Source organism: Marmota flaviventris, chromosome 14, assembly GCF_047511675.1.
Source record: "Marmota flaviventris isolate mMarFla1 chromosome 14, mMarFla1.hap1, whole genome shotgun sequence".
NCBI classification, from domain to species: Eukaryota; Metazoa; Chordata; class Mammalia; order Rodentia; family Sciuridae; genus Marmota; species Marmota flaviventris.
In genome coordinates, this window is record NC_092511.1 from 56,412,513 (window position 1) to 56,435,286 (window position 22,774).

Here is a 22,774-nt window from a genome sequence, read left to right on the forward strand (position 1 = left end):
CAAGGTTCATTGAGTTGCTCTATGCAGGATTTCTTTTAGAGAAATTCAGTTCTGCAATGAAAAATATATATAACTAACATGTGTCAGGTGCTTTAGTAGATAGTTTACATATCAACACATTTACTTCTTCTGAAAATTCTGTGATTTATTAGAATTGCCACTTTGCAGATGAAAACAAAGTTCAGAGAGAAAGGTAAGGTGAAACAGTTAAGGCACGGAGCTCCCACTGGCACCTTGGCCTTGTGATTTGCAAATAAGGTTTTTTAAATTGGCTTTACTGTAAACGGAACTTTAATTTTATTTGCTCTTTTATTCTCTTTTTTTGTATGGAATATTGACATATGAAATATGGAATATAATTTTCTTTGTCTTTATGTATATGTGTAAGATAATAATATAATCCAAGAATGTGGAAAAGAAGGAATCTCCAAAGATAAAACCCAAGTAAACATGAGCCAGCAAAGAAAGCGAGTAATTTCATCAGGAAATTCAGAAAGTATATCAGCAGAAGATGATGCAGGAAAAAAGTGCAAAAATGCTGATCAAGAAGAGTCTATCATTTCATCCAAGGTGATTTTTTTAAAAATGTATTATTTGATTATTTACTTTCTTATGCCTCCTTGTAGAGCCTCTTTTCCTTTTGGAAAAATGTATCCAGTCCCTATGGACTCAACTTTGCTTACTTATAGAGTCAAGTTTTATAAGTGAAAGCAAAATATATTATGGCTCATATATATTTGACATAAAAACTTATTAAAATTAAACTTTTCTTAGATAAACTTTGAGCCTTCACACATTCTACTCTTTGACCTCTGAACATATCAATTGCCTTTGCCTTTTTTTTAGAAGAGAAATTATTTTATTCAAAAGAACATCTATGGTATATATGTTTTACTGTGCTTATTCCAAGTCATAAAGTTTGATAACCATAAGAAAAACTTTATATCTTTTAAATTGATAAAGAATACTAAGCAAATCCAAGATATTTGAGGTATTTTTGAAATTTTGATGACATCAAGGGAGTATTACAGACAAGTCCCAGAAAGAATTGAGCTCTGCTTGGCTAAATGTTCTTCCTCCCTTAAGGGTTCTGCAAGAGATTTACCTCTCCTTTATGCAGAGCTTTCTGGTATAGCTGGGCCAGAGAACATGACTGAGACTGAAGGCCTGAGTAGGGCCTTTCCAGAGCCCACCTGCATCTCTGCCCACTTTCTTTCAGCTGGTCCTGTAGAAATAGCTACATTGCAGAACAGGTGAGAGAAAGTGAAAAATGAGAGAAAATAATAGGTTGGGCTCACCTGTCTAGTCAGATGGAGGGCATTTGCCAATTATTAAGAACTCAAAGAACAGTTTTGGTGAGGCCTTCAGAGCAGAAGTGGGATTATTTACTTGAGAAAAAATGAATTATATTCTCTTAAAGAAAAATAAGTAAAGAGAAGGGATAGAAATCACCTCCCCCCTGCCAGTCCTTGTTCCTAAGATTCCTACTCATTTGTTCTGTGTGGTCTGTTTATTAGTATGTTAGTATTTTAATGTGCCCTCGAAGTTGAAAGCTGTCCCAAGATCACATTGCTAGAAACCTCAAGTCTCAAATAGATCCTTTCATTTGGGATACAATGGATTTTTCTCCTATATAGATTAGATTGTGTGAAAGGGTTTGTGACTGTAATCACTTTGCTTCATTAATTAGTTCATATTTTTCACTTTGCTCTGAAGTAGTTCACATTTTTCATCAGTTCTTGTGTCTTTCTGAAACTTTTAACAGTTATGTAATTGTCTATTTTAGAAGTGAAAATTAGAGTTCTTGAATTGATTAATGAAAAGAATGGTTGCTGTGGTTTGAATGTTTTTGTCCCCTCCAAAAATTTATGTTTAAACTAAATCCACAGTGCAACAGTTTTGGGGGTGGGTTGGCTCATGAGGTCCTCACCCTCATGAATGGATTAGAAATGCTGTAACAGGGGCTGGGTTTATGGCTCAGTGGTATATTGCTCGCCTAGCACAGGTGGGGCGCTGGGTTCAATCCTCAGCACCACATAAAAATAAAATAAAGTTATTGTGTCCAACTACAACTAAAACAATAAAAATTTTAAAAATGCTATAACAAGGGTTTTTAAGAGTGGGTTTACCCTTTTTGCTTTTCCGTCACCTCAGAAGACAACATTCGTTCTCTTTTGCCCTTCTACCTTCTACCCTATAAGGAGACTTCATCTTGGGCTTCCCAAACCCTAGAACTGGGAGAGAATAAATTTATTTCTTTATAAATTACTGCAGTATTCTGTTACAACAGCACAAAACAGATGAAAACAATGGTATTTTTTTAAAACATAATTTTACATAAATCATGAACTTTGTCAGAAGTAATACTAGGAAGCCTGATCCAGTTTAAAGCAAAATAGAATTGTAAGGTGTATCTGCTCTTTTTTTGCTGTGAAATAAGCAACCCCAACACTTAGTGGCTCACTACAGCAAAGATTTATTTTTTCTTATAATTCCATGAGTTGGCTGGGTCAATTTGGACAATTTTTCTGTGGCATATTTTTAATGTCTGCTGGGCTGCATTTTAGCTAGGAGCTGTGCTGAAGCTGGAGCATCTGAGATGGCTCCAGGAACATCAATGGTGCCTCATCAAGGGGTGATGGATAACTAGGAACTGGCTGGGTCTCCCACCTTCCACTTACCATTAATTAGTCTAGACTGAACATCTTTATTGACAGCTGGATACTAAGAGGGTCAAAGAAGCTGCCAGATCTTTTAAGATGTAGAGCTAGAACTGTTACTGTGCCATTTCTACCACATTCTTTTCATCAGAATAAGTCATCAGGTCCCAGGTAGATGGGATAGCTGGTAGAAGAGCAAAAGAAATTTAAATATAAGTTGAGAATCCCTAACCTAAAAATCCAAAATCTGAAATACCTTGAAATTTGAAACTTTTTTGCACTACAAAGAGCTCAAAAAGTTATGAATTTTTAAGTATTTCAGATTTGGGGTTTTCAGATTAGGGATGCTCAACCCAATAAAATCTACTCAAATATTCCCAAATCCAAAAAATTGAAATCTAAAACATTTCTGGTCCTCAACAGTTTGGTTAAGGGATACTCAACCTGTAGTAGGCGGGAAACTACTTTTCTTAGAAGTTTGATATTATGGAGGGCAGCAATGTGAGGTGGGAACTTTTGCAGAGGGAGGACCTTGAAATATTTTCATCCACAGAAATAACCCTTTTAGCTCTTTAGAAGAGAGTTTAAAAGAGAACAAGTTGAAAGTCTCAGAGAGGGAAGAGATTATGGCATTAACACAGTCAGGAAATAAAGAGAATTAGAGGCAGGGCAGTGACTAAAAGGATAGTGAAGTGGCATTGGATTAGAAAAATATTTATGAAAGCAAAACTGCAGAAGTTGTTGCTTAGATTTTGGGAAAGTACAGGAATAAAGGACATCTAAATTTTTGGCTAGGATTAATGGATATGTTCTGTTGGCAGAAACTGGTAGAGAATACAGACAGGATTTCAGCTTTGGCATTTTGAGTTGAAGCGCATAGAATAATTGAGGCAGAAATGTTGAGCTAGTGTAGGAATATATGAATTTGAAGCTTAGGAATGAGGTTGTGGCCAGGAAGTTGGGATTTTTCAGACATTAGCATGTGTATACTAATGGAGTCGATGTAGGACTTATAAGGCAACTAACTGGCACAGACATTTGTGCCAAGGAAAGCTTGGAAACAAGAACAAATTATCTCATTGAATTTATTCTAGAAGGAAGTTCTTTTTCCTGTTCTTTGTAGTATATTAAACTTCAGATGGTTGAGGGGCTGGAAAGGACTTCTTGGGCAATTTAATAGACTATTTTAATAGCTTTAACAGTACATTCCAGTCACCTGCAAGCACCAATATTGCCTTCTACCAGCTTCATGTTCTTTGTTCTCTGAAGTTTTTAACATGTATTTTCAGATTGTAGGGGATCTGGCCATTCTACCACGTATCTCCGGCTTTCTATACTAAATCCTTCACATTTGCATCAATTCTTAATAAATTAGCAATGTGAAATGCTTAGAAAAAAATGGAGCTCTCTGTTTTCCTCCTACCCCTCATATAGAGAGCCTTCCATCTTTTCTGTTCCCTCATTCACCAGTTGCTTTAGCTCATGAGCTTTGTAATTGGCACAGTACAGATTTATATCTCAGCAAACTTACAGAGTACTTCAGGTAATGGATTTTGGGATCATTTATAAATAATTGAAACTGTTAAATTCTTGAATGCCAAGGGTCTACTGTCTATCAATATTTCATGGAGTTCCAAAAAGAGCATTATGAATTCTAACTTTTGTACCTTTTAGAATATATTTGAGAACTCCTGATCCATAATATTACTATTCCTTTCTTTTTTAGAGGGTAAATTAGCATGTGAATTAAACATACTCCTTGTGAGGCCTTAGGTTTTTTAAATAAAACAAATTCTTCTTTATATTTAATGAAATTAGAGAGTGTTGAACTATGATGCTATAGATTTCATTTCTTGTATTTCATTTTCTTTGGATTTTCAGGTTTTTTAATTATTTCTTGCATACATCACAATAGAGGAGTGCATTACATTCATAATTTTTTTGCATTGCAATTCTTAATACACCTTTATACCACAATTTATCAAATCTCTATTTGTATATAAGGTATGTTGACACCAAATTCACATCTTCATACATTAATTTTGTATAATGATGACCGTCTCCTTCCACTATCCTTGCTATTCCCATACTCCCTCCCTTTCCCTTCCACCCCTGTTCCCTAATGGGGTTGGGAGAAAGAGCAAGGGAGGAAGATTACCTCTGGATTTTCAGTTTTTATGTAGCAAAATACTATATGCTTTTTGTTAAAAGCAGATTTGGAAGCATGTGGATTAAACACTTTGATTTGCCTCATCCTTGGATCTACTTTATGTATTCGTTTTATGTATTCATTCAAGCTTTATATCTGATTTGCATAAGTAAATACACATATAAATAGATGGGAAGTTTTTTTAAGCTAAAGAGTATTATAGTATACATATTGCTCTTGTTTAGTTAAAAACATCTTTAAATATGTCATTATTACTTTAATGTCCCATTCTATCCCCAGGCTTTACACAGAGAGAACCAAGATGCCAGAACCTTTTAAGGTCTAGGATAGTGCAGTGTTTGTGGGGAGAATTTACCTCCTTCCTTTCTAAAAGGCACTGTAAGATAATTAGTTATGGAGTTTAGAAATGCCAGCAGGAATAAGAGCCTGACATTTTATTGGATATCTGCTTAGGTAATGGAATTGCTGATCTACCCCATTGCTGAAGGGGGAAAAAGAAAATTGAGAAGAGCTGACCAAGTGTGGGGAGGTAGGTCAGGATTGCCCCATTCCCATCCGAGAGTTTCAGTTGCTAGTACGTTCCAGATGGTCCTATAGTAGCTGTATGAGACTGGGATGGAGCAGCTTAGAAGCAATGTATATTGTTAGAGATGTGACATGAATGCTACCAGCCAAGGCTAAGCTACAAGAGCTAGACAAATGATTGCTTTCCCTGTGGGTTATCTATTACTATACAGAACCACAGTAAGATCTAGGTTAGTTCCATTTGCAAGGTGAATAATATTGAGTAGTATTTTGAAATTTACTGTATTTATTTGAAATATACCATATTTCTTAAAAAAGAAAGAAAAATATTAAGACACTAAAGTAAATACTTCAAAAGAAGTCATATTAATAATAACTTAAGAAATCTGAACTATTGGATTCTAAGTAATATCAAACCAGCTTTTTCTAGCTGGCAGTAATATATATGAGTTCCTTACTTATATATGGAGGTGAGCATTTATGTGTAGCTGGTGTGTAGTCATCACATCGTATGAATGGTTACCAGGATGGCTTGTATGTATCTGAGCACTGCTTCTACTTCACAGGAAGGATAAGTTATTAAGAGATCATTTAATAAGATAAGACTAGGATTATTCTTTATGCTAGTGGTAAGTATAAATTAAAAAGCTTCTACAGTACTAATGAAAATGTTTATTTGTTTCAAAACATCTTTAAATTGGTTAAACTTTTATATGGGAAATGCTTTTTTTTCTGAATTTGTCATTGCATACCTTCTTGCAGAATTTTTTTTTGATTGTGTGAGCTAGGAACAGTTTTACCATTCAGCTACAGAAAAACCATAATTATATTTAGAGGGTAGAAATAAAGTATTTCAGTAATTTTATAGGATTATAAGGACAGTGTATGGGAACAGAATGACACATGTTTGAACAGAGACATTTAAGAGCTATTTTTGAGAGATTATATTCAAATGAAATTAAATATTTATGTTTCATTTGTATTTTTCTGATTATTTTTCATTGAACGTCTGACATAATTATAAAGGTTTAGTGCAACTTTAAATTTATTTTCTAATAGTTGCAAATTGTTTCAAAGTTGCTAAACTAGAGATGTTATGGAGGAGATTTGTCCTATCCTTGGTTCTTATGTCTTTGCTGAGAAGAATTCAGAAACACACACACAAAACTTAGAGTATGAAACAGCTTTAAAAGTCTCCACTTCCCAGATCCACCTACTATTGGATTGACAGTTATTTGTCTCATATTTTGCTTTCCCAGGGACTCAGGGTCTTGTCACAGTCACAAGTTCCATTTTTTTCTGGTCAGCATTGTTTGTGTATCTTGTTTAAGATATTTCAGCAATTTGGCCCTTTTGAGCAAACATGTCCTTACCCCTGGTTTTTACCCCCTGAGTTCATCTATCTTCCTCCTCTTATAAAAGGAATAGTTTAGAGAGCTGAGATCAGGACAGGGTCCTGGAAGGCTATCTTGTCAGACCTTGAGGTGCCACTGATGCAGGACTGTTGATTTACTGATTTGTTCTTCACTAAGTATTTCTTAAATCCCTGGCCCACTGCTCATGTCAAACTGCTACCTAACAGAGACAGAAAATAGTGATTTTTTTTTAAGTAACTTTAAAATGTGAATCTTGAAAGTTTTAAAATTTTACATATTACATAGATATTGTAGTTTCATGCTTCTGTGCTTAAATTTCTTTCAAAAACATTTCACTTATTTCAGATTTTTTTATTTTGTAATAGGAAATGCCAGAATCATTTTCTACAGTTACTCTGAGTAGCACAGATATAAATACTCTGAAGACAAATACACAGAGAAATGAAATTCCAGTAGAGGAGCTTGGTAAGGTTTCTGAACATAAAATCATAACTAAAGGAACACCAAATAAAGACGACAAGGCAGTGAGCTATTCTGAGAGTTATTCGAGTGTTCCAGGCAGATCATCCTGTGGTGAGTTTCAAGGATCTCATCCCGAGTCTACTTCTGATTCCTTCAGTCCTGAAACTTTGCATGCAAAAACAAGTGATTCAGTTCCAGGAGGTTCCGAAGAAAACAGAGTCAAGAGAACATCCTGCATGTATGGGGCAACCTGCTACAGGTAAAATGAAATTAGAGTAGAATATAATTTCAGTATTTTAACAGTACGTAGCTACATAGATATATGCTGTAGTATATCAAAAACCTAATAAAACCCATTAGCCTAAAGTTAGGAGCTTTTCTACTGGTTTGCACTTTCTCTATATGCATTCTAGCAAATCCTGCCAGAAGCTCTTAAGATACAATGGGGCATTGAATGTTTTATATGTAGACATGCTGACTAATGCAGGAATCTGAATACTGGCGAATCCAGACTTGAAAATGGAATCACCCAGACTTAAATACCTGCCTATTTAATGTCTTAATATTCTAGAGATGGCTTCATAAATAGTTGTTGGGTATAGTCTATTATGATAATTTTTAATTGTGTTTAGGTCTCTTATTGTATATTTTTATTTATTTATTTTGGTACTATGGATTGAATCTAGGACTAGATAAGCACTCTATCCAATGACCTAACACCCCCAGTCTTCTAAAACAACTGAATATATATTTCCTGGGTTAATTGATTGCTCCTGTATTTATATCACTTAATCACATTGTCCTGTATTTTCTAACTTCATATTTTGTGAATTCAAATTATAACATCTTAGTTTTAGACTATAGTTTCATCTGAAATGTTTATAGTAGCACGTAAATAATTGTACAGTTCAATTTCAAAAGGATTTCTTTGAGTGCCAACTTGTCAAACTAAATATCATAGCAGTGCATTCCAGTAGAGTTTGTTGTCTTCTATGCAGATAGTATATTTACCCCATATATTCTGGTATTTTTACGTTTGTATTATTTCTTTTTAAAATTAGCATTCAAATAATTGTAGTTTTCAGTGTCAACAGTTCTCAGTTTTGCATTTATATACAATTTTGTCTATTTGCAGTGGCCTTATTGTATATCTAGAATGTCATATTAAAACTTGTAGAGTACATAAGCCTGATCTTGCTCTGGATTTTGAAGAATCCCATTTTGAATTTGTATTAGTTCCTTAGACCTGCCATAACAAAATACCACAGACTTAGTGACTTAAACAACAGAAATTTATATCTCAGAGTTCTGGAGACTAGAAGGCCTAAACCAAGGTGTTTGCAAATTTGTTTTTTTTTTCTGAGACCTCTCCCCTTGGCTTAGGGATGGCCATTTTCTCATTTAGCCTTTTCACAGTACTGATACCTCTTTGGTGTTTCTTCCTCACTTCATAAAGATACCATTTATATTGGATTAGGGCCCTACTCTTATGACCTCATTTAACCTTAATTATCTCTTTCATAACCCTATCTACAAATGCAGTCACATGGGGGACTAGGACTTAAACACAGGAATTTTGAGGGGCACACAATTCAGTCCAGAAGATGTATTAGCACTATCATTGTCTTTGTTAAAAGGTGATTGAATGTTTTATCAAGACCATAATTCACTTATTCACATTTGATAATGATACAAGTTAGTTTTAAGTCTTACCTTTAGTTATTTTATTTTTCACTAATTTTGATATGTATATATAATTAATATGTAAAAATATTTAACATTCAAACCTTGAAAATAAAATGTTTATAATTATAACAAAGGGGAGAAAATAACAATATTGAGTTTTTGCTATATATGTACATTGTAGAAATCAATTAAATGCAGCTATCTTTAGCTGCATTGATACTGCTTTGTTTTATACCATGTCTCTCTCTAGGACAAGTGAATAATCTCCTAAGTCTCCTTGCTTTCCCTCAAGAGTATAAGAATAGAGTATACTGAATAGAATATTATTCTTGAACGTTAGTTTTACTCAATCCCTTGATGTCATGTTGTTGACTCCCAAATCTGTATCTCCCAAATAGATTTCTGTACTGAATTTTATTCAGGAATATACCACTTACATCTGCAGGAACTTCAAATCCAGCATTTCTAAAACAATTAAATCTTACTTCAATCCTTTGTGAAATAAAACAACAACAGTAACATTTAACTTTATAGGAACTGTTGCTTCCAAAAAATCTTCTTTGAAGACTTTATTCCTTTGGGGTCATATAGTTTTTCTGTTTAATATCATGTGTTCCATGAGTACATTACTTTAAAAAAAAATCAACCATAAATTGAGTTGTCTGTTATTAGCATATATGAAATTTATGTCTTAAGTATAATTTATAGCTTTTATCTATATAAACTCACGTAAATCATTTAAGGTGATAGTATGTAACAATATTTTTACCTCTGGTAAATGTGAAGTAATCTTGTTGAAGACCAAACTTCCCATGAGACCAACTGGAAAAGCTAAACAGTCACATTTGAAACATCAGAGGCAGCCAAGACTTTGAGTCTCCTATTCTCCTTGTGAAAGCTGCCAAATTTTTAATGTTTCAGACTGAGGGTTGAGGGGCCAAGCAGAGTTTTGGGCAGTCTCTTGGGACAACAGTAATGGAATTCAGGGTTTGCCAAGCAGGAGGGACCATGAATGTGGAAGCATAAATGTATTTCCTGGGAAGGAAAATATGAGTATAAGTATAAATGAATATTGACTATATTAAGAAATAATAATTTTTAAGATGTACAAAATATATTGAAGTAAATATAGCACTAAAGTGGTTGATGATTAAAGCAAGTAAAAGCATTCATAGCTTTGTAATAGCTCATAAATTATAAGAGTAATAATTTGTATTAGATATAAATTAAAAGTTAAATTTATAAATAACAATTATTTTTTAAAATTTATTTTTTAACATTATTTATTAAAAATTAATAAGAAATTTCTGGGTAATCATCCAAAAAGTACTTATATAATTAGAGGCTAATGAAAACAGAGAAATTAACTCATTTAAAAATGTGATTAACTAGAAGAAAGCAAGAAAGGAGAAAAAAGGAAACAGTTGGATAAATGGAGAAAATAGTAAGATGGTAGAGTTAATGTTATTAGTTATTAGGAATTATACGCTCACTTAATAGAGAAAGATTGTCACCCTGGATAAAAAGAAAAAAAAATTCTTCAATCTATTTGTAAGACTCATACTTTAAATATAAGGACACATAAAAGTCAAAATTTTAAAGACAGAGAAACATAAACCCTTAAACTCTAAAGAAGATCTTGTGTATGCATTACTAATAAAAGATAAAGTAAGAACTGGGCTTAGCACACGCTGTAATCCCAGAAGCTCGGAGGCTGAGGCAGGAGGATCATGAGTTCAAAACCAGCCTCAGCAAGTTAGTGAAGTCCTAAGTAACTCAAATGGCTTGGGGATGTGGCTCAGTGGTTAAGTGCCTCTGAGTTCAATTCCCAGTACCAAAAAAAAAAAAAAAAGTAAAAATTAAGGCAAGACATTATTGAAGATATTGAAGTTATTATGGTTTGAATATCTCCTGGAATTTTTGTGTTAGAAAATTAGTCCCCAGTGTGGCAGTGTTAGGAGGTGAGGCATAGGGGGAGGTATTTGGATCATGGGAATAAAACTGTCATGAATAGATTAATGTCTTTATTACGTGAATGAATTTTTGCTCTCATGGCATTGCAAGAGTGAGTTGTTATAAAACAGTGTTTTATTACATACTCACTTGTTTTTCCCCTTTTTCCCTACCATGTTATGATGCAGAATGAAGTCCTTACGAGATGCAGCCTTTCAATCTAGAACTTCTTAGCCTCCAGAACAATGAGCTATATAAACTTTTCTTTATAAATTACCCAGTCTTAGGTAGTCTGGTATAATAACAGAAAATTAAAATAGAGAAGCCATTCATGTTGATAAAATAGTCTTTAATATGAAAATACTAAATTGTTATGCACCTAATATTGCAACTTGAAAACACACAGAGCAGAAGTTAAAAGGAGAAATACATTTACAATTATAATAGAAGATTTTATTATTTTTGTCAGCCATAAGTCAGTCAGATAAAATAATTAGTAAGACTATAGATTTGTACAAAACAGTGGACAAACTTGCTTTGGGTATTTACTATACTTCACTGAAAAACTGATAAAAGTACTTTTGGAACACTTCCCAAAGTAAACCATCTCTTAGGACATTAAAAAATTTTTTTTAAAGGATTAAAACTGAACAAAAATAAGGGTATTTCTGAGTACAGTGTAATTAAACTAAAAAATCAACAAAGTAGAATGAGAAAATCCCCTAGTATTTGGAAATTAAGAAATTTGCTTCTAAATGAAAAACCACATGATGTTAGAAAATATATTAACTAAATTATACTACAACTGTGACTTATGAAAACTTTTATAATGTGCTTAAATCTGTATTAGAGGAAAATTAATTGTCTTAGATGCATATATGAGAAAATAAGAAAGACCATCAGTGAACTGAACTTTCACCTTAGAAAAGGAATAACAAATTTAAAGAAAGTAGAAAGAAGAAAATAATAAAGGTAGAGAAGAAAATGATGAAAAAATAAAGATATAAAATAGAGAAGCCAGAGGTTTCTTTTTTGAAATAACTAATAGCATTATTAACTCTCAGAATGACTGAAAAAGAGGGGACAAGTAGGGAGTAGGAGGAAGTGGGGATAGTGCAGAAGTGGAGGCCAAATTACTAATACTGTGAAGGAAATAGGGGCTTCACTGAAAATCTTATAGACATTGAAAAAATAATGAGTGAATATTATAAACAACTTTATGCCAGTCAATTTAAAATTTGAAAGAAATGAACAAATTCTTGTGAGGGGGGGGGGACTCTTAGCCAAATGAATACAAGTAAAAATATGAAATCAACATAGTCCTATATCCATTGAAAATTAAATCCATAATTATATACTTTGATAAGGAAAGGTATGGTCCCAGAGTACATTACTGGTGAATTACATTAATCATTTAAAGAAAATGGTAATTATTATATAATATTTTCAGAGAATATATAGAAAGAAATCTCCCAATTCAATTTTTTGAAGCTATCATAAACTTGATAGCAAAATCCAATGAGAATATAGAGTGAAAATCTTAAACAAAATAACAGCAAATTGATTCTTGCTATATATTAAAAGAATACTCTGTCACTACAAAGAGTTATTTCAAATTCAGACTTGTGCAAAGTTGATTTGATATTTAAGAATCAACTAATGTAATTCACCATATTAATAGGTTGTATTTGTTTGCTAAGACTGTCATAACAAAATACCACAGACTCAGTGGCTTAAACAATAGAAATTTATATTTCATTTCGTTCTGGAGGCTTGAAGGCCTCAGTCAAGCTGTTGGCAAATTTGTTTATTCCTGAAATCTCCAAAATTTGGTTTACTCTGAGATCTCTCTCCTTGGCTTGGAGATGACTGCTTTCTCAGTGTGTCCTCACGTGGCTTTTTATCTGTATTAGTGCTTTCCAGGTGTCTCCTGCTTATTTTATAAAGAGTACCAGTTATATTGGATTAGGGATTCATCCTTTTGACCTTATTTAACTATTTCTTTAAAGGCCCTATCTCCAAATATAGTCATATTAGGGATTAAGGCTTTGATATATGAACTTTTTGTTTTGGTACCAGGGATTGAACTCAGGAGCACTCAACCACTGAGGCACATCTCCACCCCTATTTTGTATTTTATTTAAAGACAGAATCTCACTGAGTTGCTTAGCACCTCACTGTTCCTGAGGCTGGCTTTGACTCATGATCCTCCTGCTTCAGCCTCCTGAGCTGCTGGGATTACAGGCATGTGCCACCGTGCCCGGCTTTGATATATGAATTTTGAAGAGACATAATTTAGTCTTTAGCACAAGTTAAAGGAGAAAAATCATAGTGATCATCTCAATACAGAAAAATCATTTCATAAAATTTGTCATCCCATTTGTGAAAAAATTTTTAGCAACATAGGAATAAAAGATATTTTCAGTTTAGTAAGGAACATCATACTTTTGGGTGAAATATAAAAGTCTTTTTTCATGATGGTGAAAACTAAACAAGTATGCCTATCATCACTACTCTTATTCAACATTATAACAGAGATCATAGCCAGTACAATAAGGCAAGAAAAAGAAATAGACAATATGATTGGAAAGGAAGCAATCAACCTATAATTATTTACAGATGACATGACCATCTAACTTGAAAATTCAGAATAAACTTCATATTCTTTGTATTAATAAATGAATTTAGCATAATCATTTCTGTATCCCAGCAACAACTGTCAGGACTTTTAAAACTAGAAGATTTGTGACAGTATTAAAACCTTAACTAGCCAGGAGTAAATTTAACAGAAGATGCAAAATATATGTGGTGATTATATTAAGAAATTAAATAAGGAGTGTATTATGCACATAAATAAGAAGAATCAATATTATGAAGATATACATTTTATCAAAATTTATAAGTTAAAGGCATTCATCAAAATCTTAGTAAAGTGTGCGTGTGTGTTTGTGTCTCTGTGTGTGTATAAACATATGTGTGCACAGGGTGTGTAAGTTGACAAACTGATTTTATAGTAGAATAGCAAAGGACCTAGAATACTGAATAAAATCCTCAAGTGCAAACATGAGTGACTAAATGCTACCAAATAATGAGTCTTATTATAAAACTGTAATATTGGTATAAGTTTAGATAAATAGTACAAAAGAATGCTGGGTCTCAAACCAAACCTATATGGCTAACTTTATGATAAAGGTGCCACTGCCAGTCCATGCATTAAGCATGAACTTTTGATCAGTGGTGTTTGGCAATTGGCTATCCATGAAAAATAATAGTCTTAATTTTTCCCCATACCTATCAATCCCCCAAAAAATTTCAGGTGGATTTAATTTTTTTTAAATGTAAAATATATAACAATAAATTTAGCAGAAGATAACATAGTGGAATACATTCATAGTATGGGCAAAGTTTCCTTAGCCTGATTAAAATATGATCATAATCAGGTAATTCAGGTGACCAATTGGATTATGTTAAAATTACCATTTTCAGTAAATCAGAATATAATATTAAAAGAGTGAACAGGCAAGCCACTAAGAAGTTATATGTATATCAAGGGACTTATGTAAAAAATAATTAATTAGCAAGCAATAAGAAAATGATTGCACATACCTGTGATCTCAGAGTCTTGAGAGACTGAGGCAGGAGATCACAAGCTTGAGGCCAGCCTTAGCACTAAATAACAAGGTCCTAAGCAACTTAGCAAGACCTCATCTTGAAATAAAAAATAAAAAGAGATTGGGATGTAGCTCAGTAGTAAGGTCCTCTTGGGTTCAATCCTCACCCAGTACCACCCTGCTCAAAAAAAGAAAATGATTACCAGTTCAGGGGGAAAAAAAAAAAAAGGAGCAGAAGGTACTTTGCAAAAAAGGATATCTAAATGGCCAATAAGCATATAAGAGGATTTTAAAGCTCATTAGTCATTGGGGAAACATATATTAAAACATAATAGTGCAGATCAGTATTGTTAAACTTTTTAGAAGACCAGACAGTAAATATTTTCAACTTCTCCATCCATATGGTTTTTGTTGCAACTACTCATGTCTGTTGTTGTAGTGCATAAGCAAGCAACTGTAATAGCAAAGACAGTGCTGATGTCACTACTACCCAAAGTCATATGTAGATTTAATGCAATCCCTATCAAAATCCCAGTCATATTTTTTCACAAATAGAAAAATGAATCCTAATATTTGTATAGACTCTCAAGGGACTGTGAATAGTCAAAAGAGTCTTGGGGGAAAAAAATTGGAGTTCTCACACTGCTCTTCGAAAAAAATGGAGAAAGTTCATATCATTGGATTTGACAAGATTTCCTGGATGTGACACTAAAGCACAGATGATAAAACTAGAAGTAGATAAATAAGACTACATCAAAAACTTAAACTTCTATGCATCAAAAGATATAATCAACAAGATAAAAAGACAATGTGGAATGTTTGAAAATTATGAGATTGAAGCAGTAATAAAAAGCCTTCCAACAAAGAAAAGCCCAGGTCTATGTGGATTTGCAGCTGAATTCTGCCACACCTTTAAAGAATTATTGCCAATGCTCCTCAGATTATTTCATGAAATAGAAAGGAAAGAAATGCTTCAAAACTCATCATATAAAGCCTATATCAATCATCCTATAAAGCCAGTATCACCCTTATACTAAAATCCCACTGGGACACTTCATGGAAAGAAAACTATAGACCATATCCTTGATGAACATGGACGCAAAAATTCTTAATAAAATATATTAAATAAATGTAACCAAGAGGTGAAAGGCAATGTAAAATGGATCATGACCTAGAAATAATATCAGAAACTGCAACTGCTAAAACAGGTGAAACACTTTCAACTATAGATATAGGCTACAACTTCCTCAATAGGACTCCTATAGCTCCGGAAATAATACCAAGAATCAGTAAGTGGGATGACATCAAGCTAAAAAGCTTCTGCATAACAACGGAAACAACAGCATGAAGAGAGAATCTATAGAGTGGAAGAAAATGTTTGCCAGATACTCTTCAAACAGAAGATTCATATCTGGTATATGTAAAGAATTACCTCCCCCATAAAACAAAAACAAAAAGATCTCATTTGATAAATTGGCAAATGAACTAAACAGACACTTCTCAAAAGAAGACATATAAATGGCCAATAATTATATGAAAAATTTTCAACATCTCAAGCCAGCAGAGAAATGCAAATCAAAACTATACTGAGATTCTCTCTCCAGTCAGAAAAGCAGTTATCAAGAACACAAGTAACAATAAATACTGGTGAGGATGTAGGGAAAAAGTAACCCTTTATACTCTGTTTGTGGGAATGTAATTAATACAGTCACTATGGAATCAATAGGTATGATTTCAAAATCTAAAGTGGAACTCCCACAATGGTCCAGCTATACCAGGCCTTGGTATTTATCTAAAACAATTAAAGGCATCACGCTTTAGAGATACATGCATTTACATGTTTATAGCAGCACAATTTACAGTAGCCAAATTATGGAACCAGCTTAGGTGTCCATCAGCAGATGAATGGATAAATCAAATGTAATATGTATCCACACTGTAGTTTTATTCAGCCTTAAAAAAGAGTGAAATTATGTGATTTGCAGGAAAATGGATAGAAGTAGAGAGCATTATGTTAAGCAAAACAAGCCAGACTTGGAAAGATAAGTGCTGTATGTTTTCTTTCAGATGTGGAAACTAGCAAGAAAAAAAAGGGGGAAAAAAAAAAAGAAAGAAAAAGGAAAAAGGAACTCATGAAAATAAAAGGAGGGAGATCTTTAGGGTAGAGGAAGGAAGTCGGGGGACGGGAGGAAGGAAGAGCAGGGGAAGTTACTAGAGTGGAATTAGTCAAATTATGTTATATGCATGAATTAATATGCCATATTCTGTATAATTAATATACACCATCGAGAAAAGGAAAATATATGCTTACAAGTAGAAAGGGTTAACATCCAGAATGCATAATGAACTCATAAAACTTGAAACAAAAAATAACCCAATTAAAAAATGAGGAAAGGTCTTGAGTGAACATCACTTAACACCTATTAGGGCAGCCACTATCAAAAACAACAAAGGAGAAAATAATAAATGTAGGTAAGGATGTGGAGAATTTGGAACCCTTGTATACCATTGGTGGGATTATTAAAGGGTGCAACCACTATGGAAAACAACTGAATTTCCTCAAAAAAATTAAAAATAGAAATATCATATGACAGAGCATTCTACTTCTAGGTATATATTCCAAACAATTGAAAACAGGATCTCAAAGAATTGTCTGCACACCTGTATTGATAGCATTCATAATGGCTAAGAGGTGGAAGGAGCACAAATGTCTGTGAGTGGATGAACAGGTAAACAAAATGTGGTGTCTACACACAGTAGAGTATTCAGCCTTAAAATGGAGGGAAATTCTAACGTATACTCCAGCATGGATGAACTTTCAGAATATTATGCTAACTGAAATAAATCAGTCACAAAAAGACACATATTGTATGATTCAACTGATATGAAATATCTAGAGTAGTCACACTCATAAACATAAATTAGAATGGCGGTTACTGAGGTCTGGGGTTAGGGCAAATGGGGAGCTGTTTTTTAATGGATACAAATTTTTAGTTTTGTAAGATGAAAACTTGGGGGGATTGACTGCACATAATGTGGATATAATGAAGTGTATACTTAGTATAAAATTTACCATCTTAACCATTCTTTTTTTTTTAGTAAAAAATTTAAAAGGCAGCAGGCCATATTTGGTATGCTTCCCATAGTTTGTAAATTTATGCTATAAATTATGCATTCAGACAAAAAAACAAAACAAAAAACTGAGAACAAATGTTGGTGAGGTTGTTGAAAACCTAAAACTCTAATAACTATTGGTGGAAGTGAAAATTGATACAATCATTTTAGAAATTTGGCAACATTTATCAAATCTGAGCAAAAATATACACTATCATCGCTCCTAACAGTATGTTCAGGAAAATGCATTCTGTCTGTACCGAAAGGCTTATTTCAGTATACTTATTGCAGTCTTGTTTATATAAGTTAGTAGATTAAATTAACCATCAAGAGTAAAATGGATAAACTAACAGCTTTATAAATGGAATAATACTTAGTAGTGAAAACACCTTCTAATTTTAATATATGTTTTAATCATACAAATATAAAAAAGTTAGGCTATGTATTTCTTATTATGTACATACTGTGTATTTCCATTTAAGTTCAAAATCAAATAACATTGGTCTATTGCTTTATAATATCACTATTCAAAGTATGATCCAGAAACCCATGAAAGTCCCCCAGAACACCTTTGGAAAATCTGTTAAAGCTGTTTTAATAGTAGTACCAAAACTTTTTTTGTGTCTATTCTTTTTCACTGCCCTTCTCTCACAAGTATACCATAGACTTTGTCAGAGGCCATATAATGTGTTTTATTGTTAATGATTAAATGCGGAAAAGGACAGGAGAAGCCAGATGCCTTATTTTAAGACAGATGTTACATTTCTACAAATTTTTTTTTCCTTAAGGATTATTTGTGTTAAGATGTGTTATTTGTGATAATTTGTAGAGGGTTTATTACTTTTATTTTAAAAGTAATGTATTTTCTCATTTTTATTTCAAATAAGGTAAATAACTTACATAAACATGAGCTCTCTCAAATTTTAATAAATTTATTAAAGAGATCTGAGTTAGAAAAATGCTTTTAGAAGACAAGATAGTTAACCTTTGTGTAGTAAATGATTGAAAGGGGACTTTGTAGAATGTTGGTAATATTCTGTTTTTTAGCAGAAGGTACATAGATGTGTTCACTTTGTTAAGTCTTTAAATGCTGTATATGCTTATGATATTTGGATACTTATTAATATATATGTATGCAATATGTTTGAAAATTGTCCTTTGATATTCATGATTTTTCACATGATCCCAGAAATTTATGTGTTTCTATGAGAGTTTTGAACTGACTACATGTCATCAATTTTATGTCATCAACATAAAATTGATGTCATTTATGTTTATGCCATTGGTTAGCAAGTTGGTTCCTGTTCTGGAATAATGAGATGTTTATTGCTTGATTTCCCGCTATATCCACTAAAAAATCTTCAATATCGTATTAATTTTTTTCTGATAGTATATTTGTTACCCTCATAGGAAGAATCCTGTCCATTTTCAACACTTCAGCCACCCTGGTGATAGTGATTATGGAGGTGTACAAATCATAGATCAAGATGAAACTGATGATCGGCCTGAATGCCCCTATGGAGCATCTTGTTATAGGTATGTAAATTGAAATGCTTGGCTCTGTTTCCTCACTCTGTAAACTCTCTTATTTATTCAGGACAAACTGAGCAGCCTCTCAAGCCTTCAACTTTTAGTTTTTGAACTTCTATACAAAATAGATTTTTATTTTGTTAATACATAGGATTAGAATTATGGTTTTTTTTAGATTATTCTAAATAGTTATTAACCTTATACATACCTGAAAAATTCCTTCATTTCTAACTTTCTAAAATGCAAATCAGATAATTTAAAAGCTCTCTTTGTACCTCCTACCTCACTCCTGTTTTCTGGAGTTGAATCCAGGGTGTCGTGTGCTAAGCATGTAGCAAGTGTTCTACCGCTGAGCTATACCCTTCAGGCCCTTTCCCTGCTTTCTTAACTTCTACCACTCCACCATCCTTGCCAACACATAAAACTCAATTGGAAAAGAAGAGTGAGAGTACCTGTCTTCTGTGCTTCTATAGCATCTTGGATCATACAGAGTAGAACTCATTTCTTAGATTATGCTTCTTCTGTTTGTTTTTTTTAAACAAAAGATTGATGTGATTTTTTATACCTTTATTATTGTATTTATTTATTTATTTATTCATTTTATGTGGTGCTGAGGATTGAACCCAGCGCTTTGCACATGCTAGGCGAGTGCTCTACCGCTGAACAATACCTGGATTGTGCTTCTTTCACAGAATGTCTCCCAGGTATCTTGAGAGCAAAGACCCTTATGCTTGGTATCTTGCAACTTTGTTCAATGAATGAGGGAACTTGAATTGAACCAAACTTCCACAGAAAGAAGTAGTGATTCCAGTACAAGAGACCTTTAATGCCAGACAGCCATCTTTTATAGATAAATTTGAATATAGATTATTGAATTACTGGACACCCAGAAGTTGTTCCAATTTCGGTGATTGTGCTTTTCAGTAAGATGTCAAAACAGGCTTCTGAGTCTGGAAAGAATAATCAAAAGGTTTACACTTTATCATATGAAAAATAAGTTCTCCCTTCCAGCAAAAACAATATCCTGCAAAGAGTAAGGGGATCTTATGATCAACCTTGCCAAGAAAGTTAAAATTTAGGAGAGATGAACAAATTCCTAGAAGAACAAAACTTAAGAAACAGACATAAGAAAAAAAGGAAATTGAAATAATCCTATTGCATTAAAGAAACAATATGTAATTAAAATCCTCCCAAAGAAGTGATATATCCATGTGGCTTTAAAGGCAAATTCTACCAAATATTTAAAGAAGAAAGTCAAGTTTTTACATAAACTATTCCAAAACAAGACAAAAGAGTATATTCCCCAGCTCATCTTAAGAGTTGCTACCAAAACCCAGTAAGAATAGTAAAAGAAGGACACATTACTTTTGAATGTAGCTCTAAGTATTCTAAAAAAATTGAGTCAAGCATTAAATCAAAAGGAAAATTTAATACAACCAAATGGGATTTGTCTTAGGAATAAATGTTTCATTTCACATTTAAAAATAATGTAATTTGCCATTGTCATTAAAATAAGTAGAAAAGTTATATGGTGATCCCAGTAATTATGTGATTTAAAAAAAAATTCTGAAAAAAATCAGCATTCATTGGTGATCAAAATTCACTACAAAATATGGACAAAAGGGAACATCTTTAATATAAAGAATAGCTACAAAAAAATTATAGCAAATATCATACTTAAAAGTAAAATATTAAAAATTTCTTTTCTGAAATAAAAATGTGACAAAAAAATGCCTATTTTTATTACTTCAATTCATCATTGTCCTGGAAATTCAAAGCAGTATAGTAAGACAGGAAAAGAAAAGTAGGTAAGAATTAGAAAGGAATAAATAACACTGATACTCCCAGATGGTATTATTGTAGACATAGGAAATACAAAATTGCCTACTGATGAGTTATAAATATTAATAATGGTTTAGGAAGGCTTTTGGATACAGAGAGCAATATTCAAAATCAATTTTATTTCTATTTACCAATGCCAACCAGTTAGAAAATAAAAAAAATTTAAAGGTAAAATTTATGTGAACATCAAAAAATATTAAGTTCTTAGGACCTCTTTGGAGAAAACTATAACACTTCAATGAGAAAAAATTTTCAGAAATACCCAAGCAATTATAAAGATGAAAGTGTTTGTGATTCAAAGATTCAGTATTGTTAAGATGAAAGTTTTCCTCAAATTGATTTCTATGCAGATTCATTCAAAAATCACAATGCTCTTTGTGTAAAAATGTATAATGTGATTCTAAAACTTTTACAGTTGTGTACAGGAATGAAAAATAGCCATGACAATCTTAAATAATGAAGAACAGTGGCAGGATTTGTTATACCTTATGGTGATTAAAACAGTGCAATGTGGGCACAAAGATGAAGTAATAAGACTGGAACAAAGAGAAACAAAGCAATGGAACTTTAAGTTATTGAGGGAATTGTTTCATGATATAGTTAATATATTTGCATTTTTTGTTCCAAATGGTTTTTCACAGCTCATGTCATAATTTATGACCCTACATTGATGTGACTTTTCATTTTTAAAGAAATTTTTGTAATAGAGAATTTTTTATATGCACATAGAGAATGTAGAATAAATTCCAATGAATCTATCACACATTTTCAATAATTGGCGAACTGAAACTGGCTATTATTATTTCACCTCCCCTTACACATTACTTGCTAACTCCTGCCCTTATATTATTTTGAAGCAAATCTCTTGAGCTCATGTTTTTATTCCATTTTATCCATAGGTATCTTTGCATATATCTCTAAAAACATATAACACCATTATTAAGTAAATCTTTAAAATCATTTAATATCCTATCTAATATCTAAATTCCTTTATTAACATTTTAATATTTTAAACTTTGTTTCTTTGAATCAGTGTCCAGTTAAGGTCCATATATGATAACAGTGACCATATAATTGAATAGGTTCAGTTTTTTTCCCTTGTAATCTATTTTTAAAGAAAGCTAGTCATTTTTCTTAGGAGTATCCCATAGTTTAGATTTTAATTATTGTATTAAAAGGATAACATTATGTTCCCCCTGTATTTACTAATAACTTGTAGTTAAAGCTGGAGGTTTAACTAGATATCTGTTCTAAAACATGAAAATTGCTTGGCCCAATGACTATGTCTCTCTTAGTCTCCAAAATGATTTTACCTTAAAGTCCACATTGTCTGATATTTACAAGTGCTTTGGGATTGCTCTAACATCTAATTATTATTATTGATTTATGATTTAATTCTATGTCATATTTTGTACTCTTTTGAATTTAAGTCTTTAGAAATTTATTAAGATTCATTTAGGCCTAGCATATAGCCTATCTTTGTTGAATATACCATGGGCATTTAAATGTATATTCTGCAATTACTGAAAGTAAGATTCCATAAATGTCAGTTTGGTCAAATGGTTATAGTTTTCTTAAGATTCTTTATATTCTTGCTGATTTCTTTTTGCGGGGGTGCGGGGTGCGTAGATGTTTTGATAGTTACTAAGAGAGGAATGTTAAAATTTGTCCTCATTGGAAAAGCCATAAAAATGGAAAATTAACTCAGAGCTGTTTCTCTCGGCTACACATTGACTTGTTAGTTTCTACCTGTTTTGGTAGCCAAACACTGTCTTCTAATTATTATTTTTTACATATTTTTTCAAAGTGTAATTGTTATCTATGAGAGTTTTGGTCTGATAGGGC

General features: G+C 32.6%; 1 protein-coding gene across 5 annotated transcripts in view; it reads left to right on the plus strand.

Moving 5' to 3' along the window:
- Aplf (aprataxin and PNKP like factor) overlaps positions 1–22,774 on the plus strand; it is a 173,927-nt gene that overhangs the window by 95,986 nt on the left and 55,167 nt on the right. For all 5 annotated transcript variants that reach the window (XM_071601660.1, XM_071601661.1, XM_071601662.1 and 2 more), the window contains exons 6-8: positions 389–570; positions 7,097–7,452; positions 18,968–19,093. In XM_071601660.1, the coding sequence (XP_071457761.1) occupies positions 389–570; positions 7,097–7,452; positions 18,968–19,093 (664 nt within the window). The remainder of the gene's footprint in view (positions 1–388; positions 571–7,096; positions 7,453–18,967; positions 19,094–22,774) is intronic.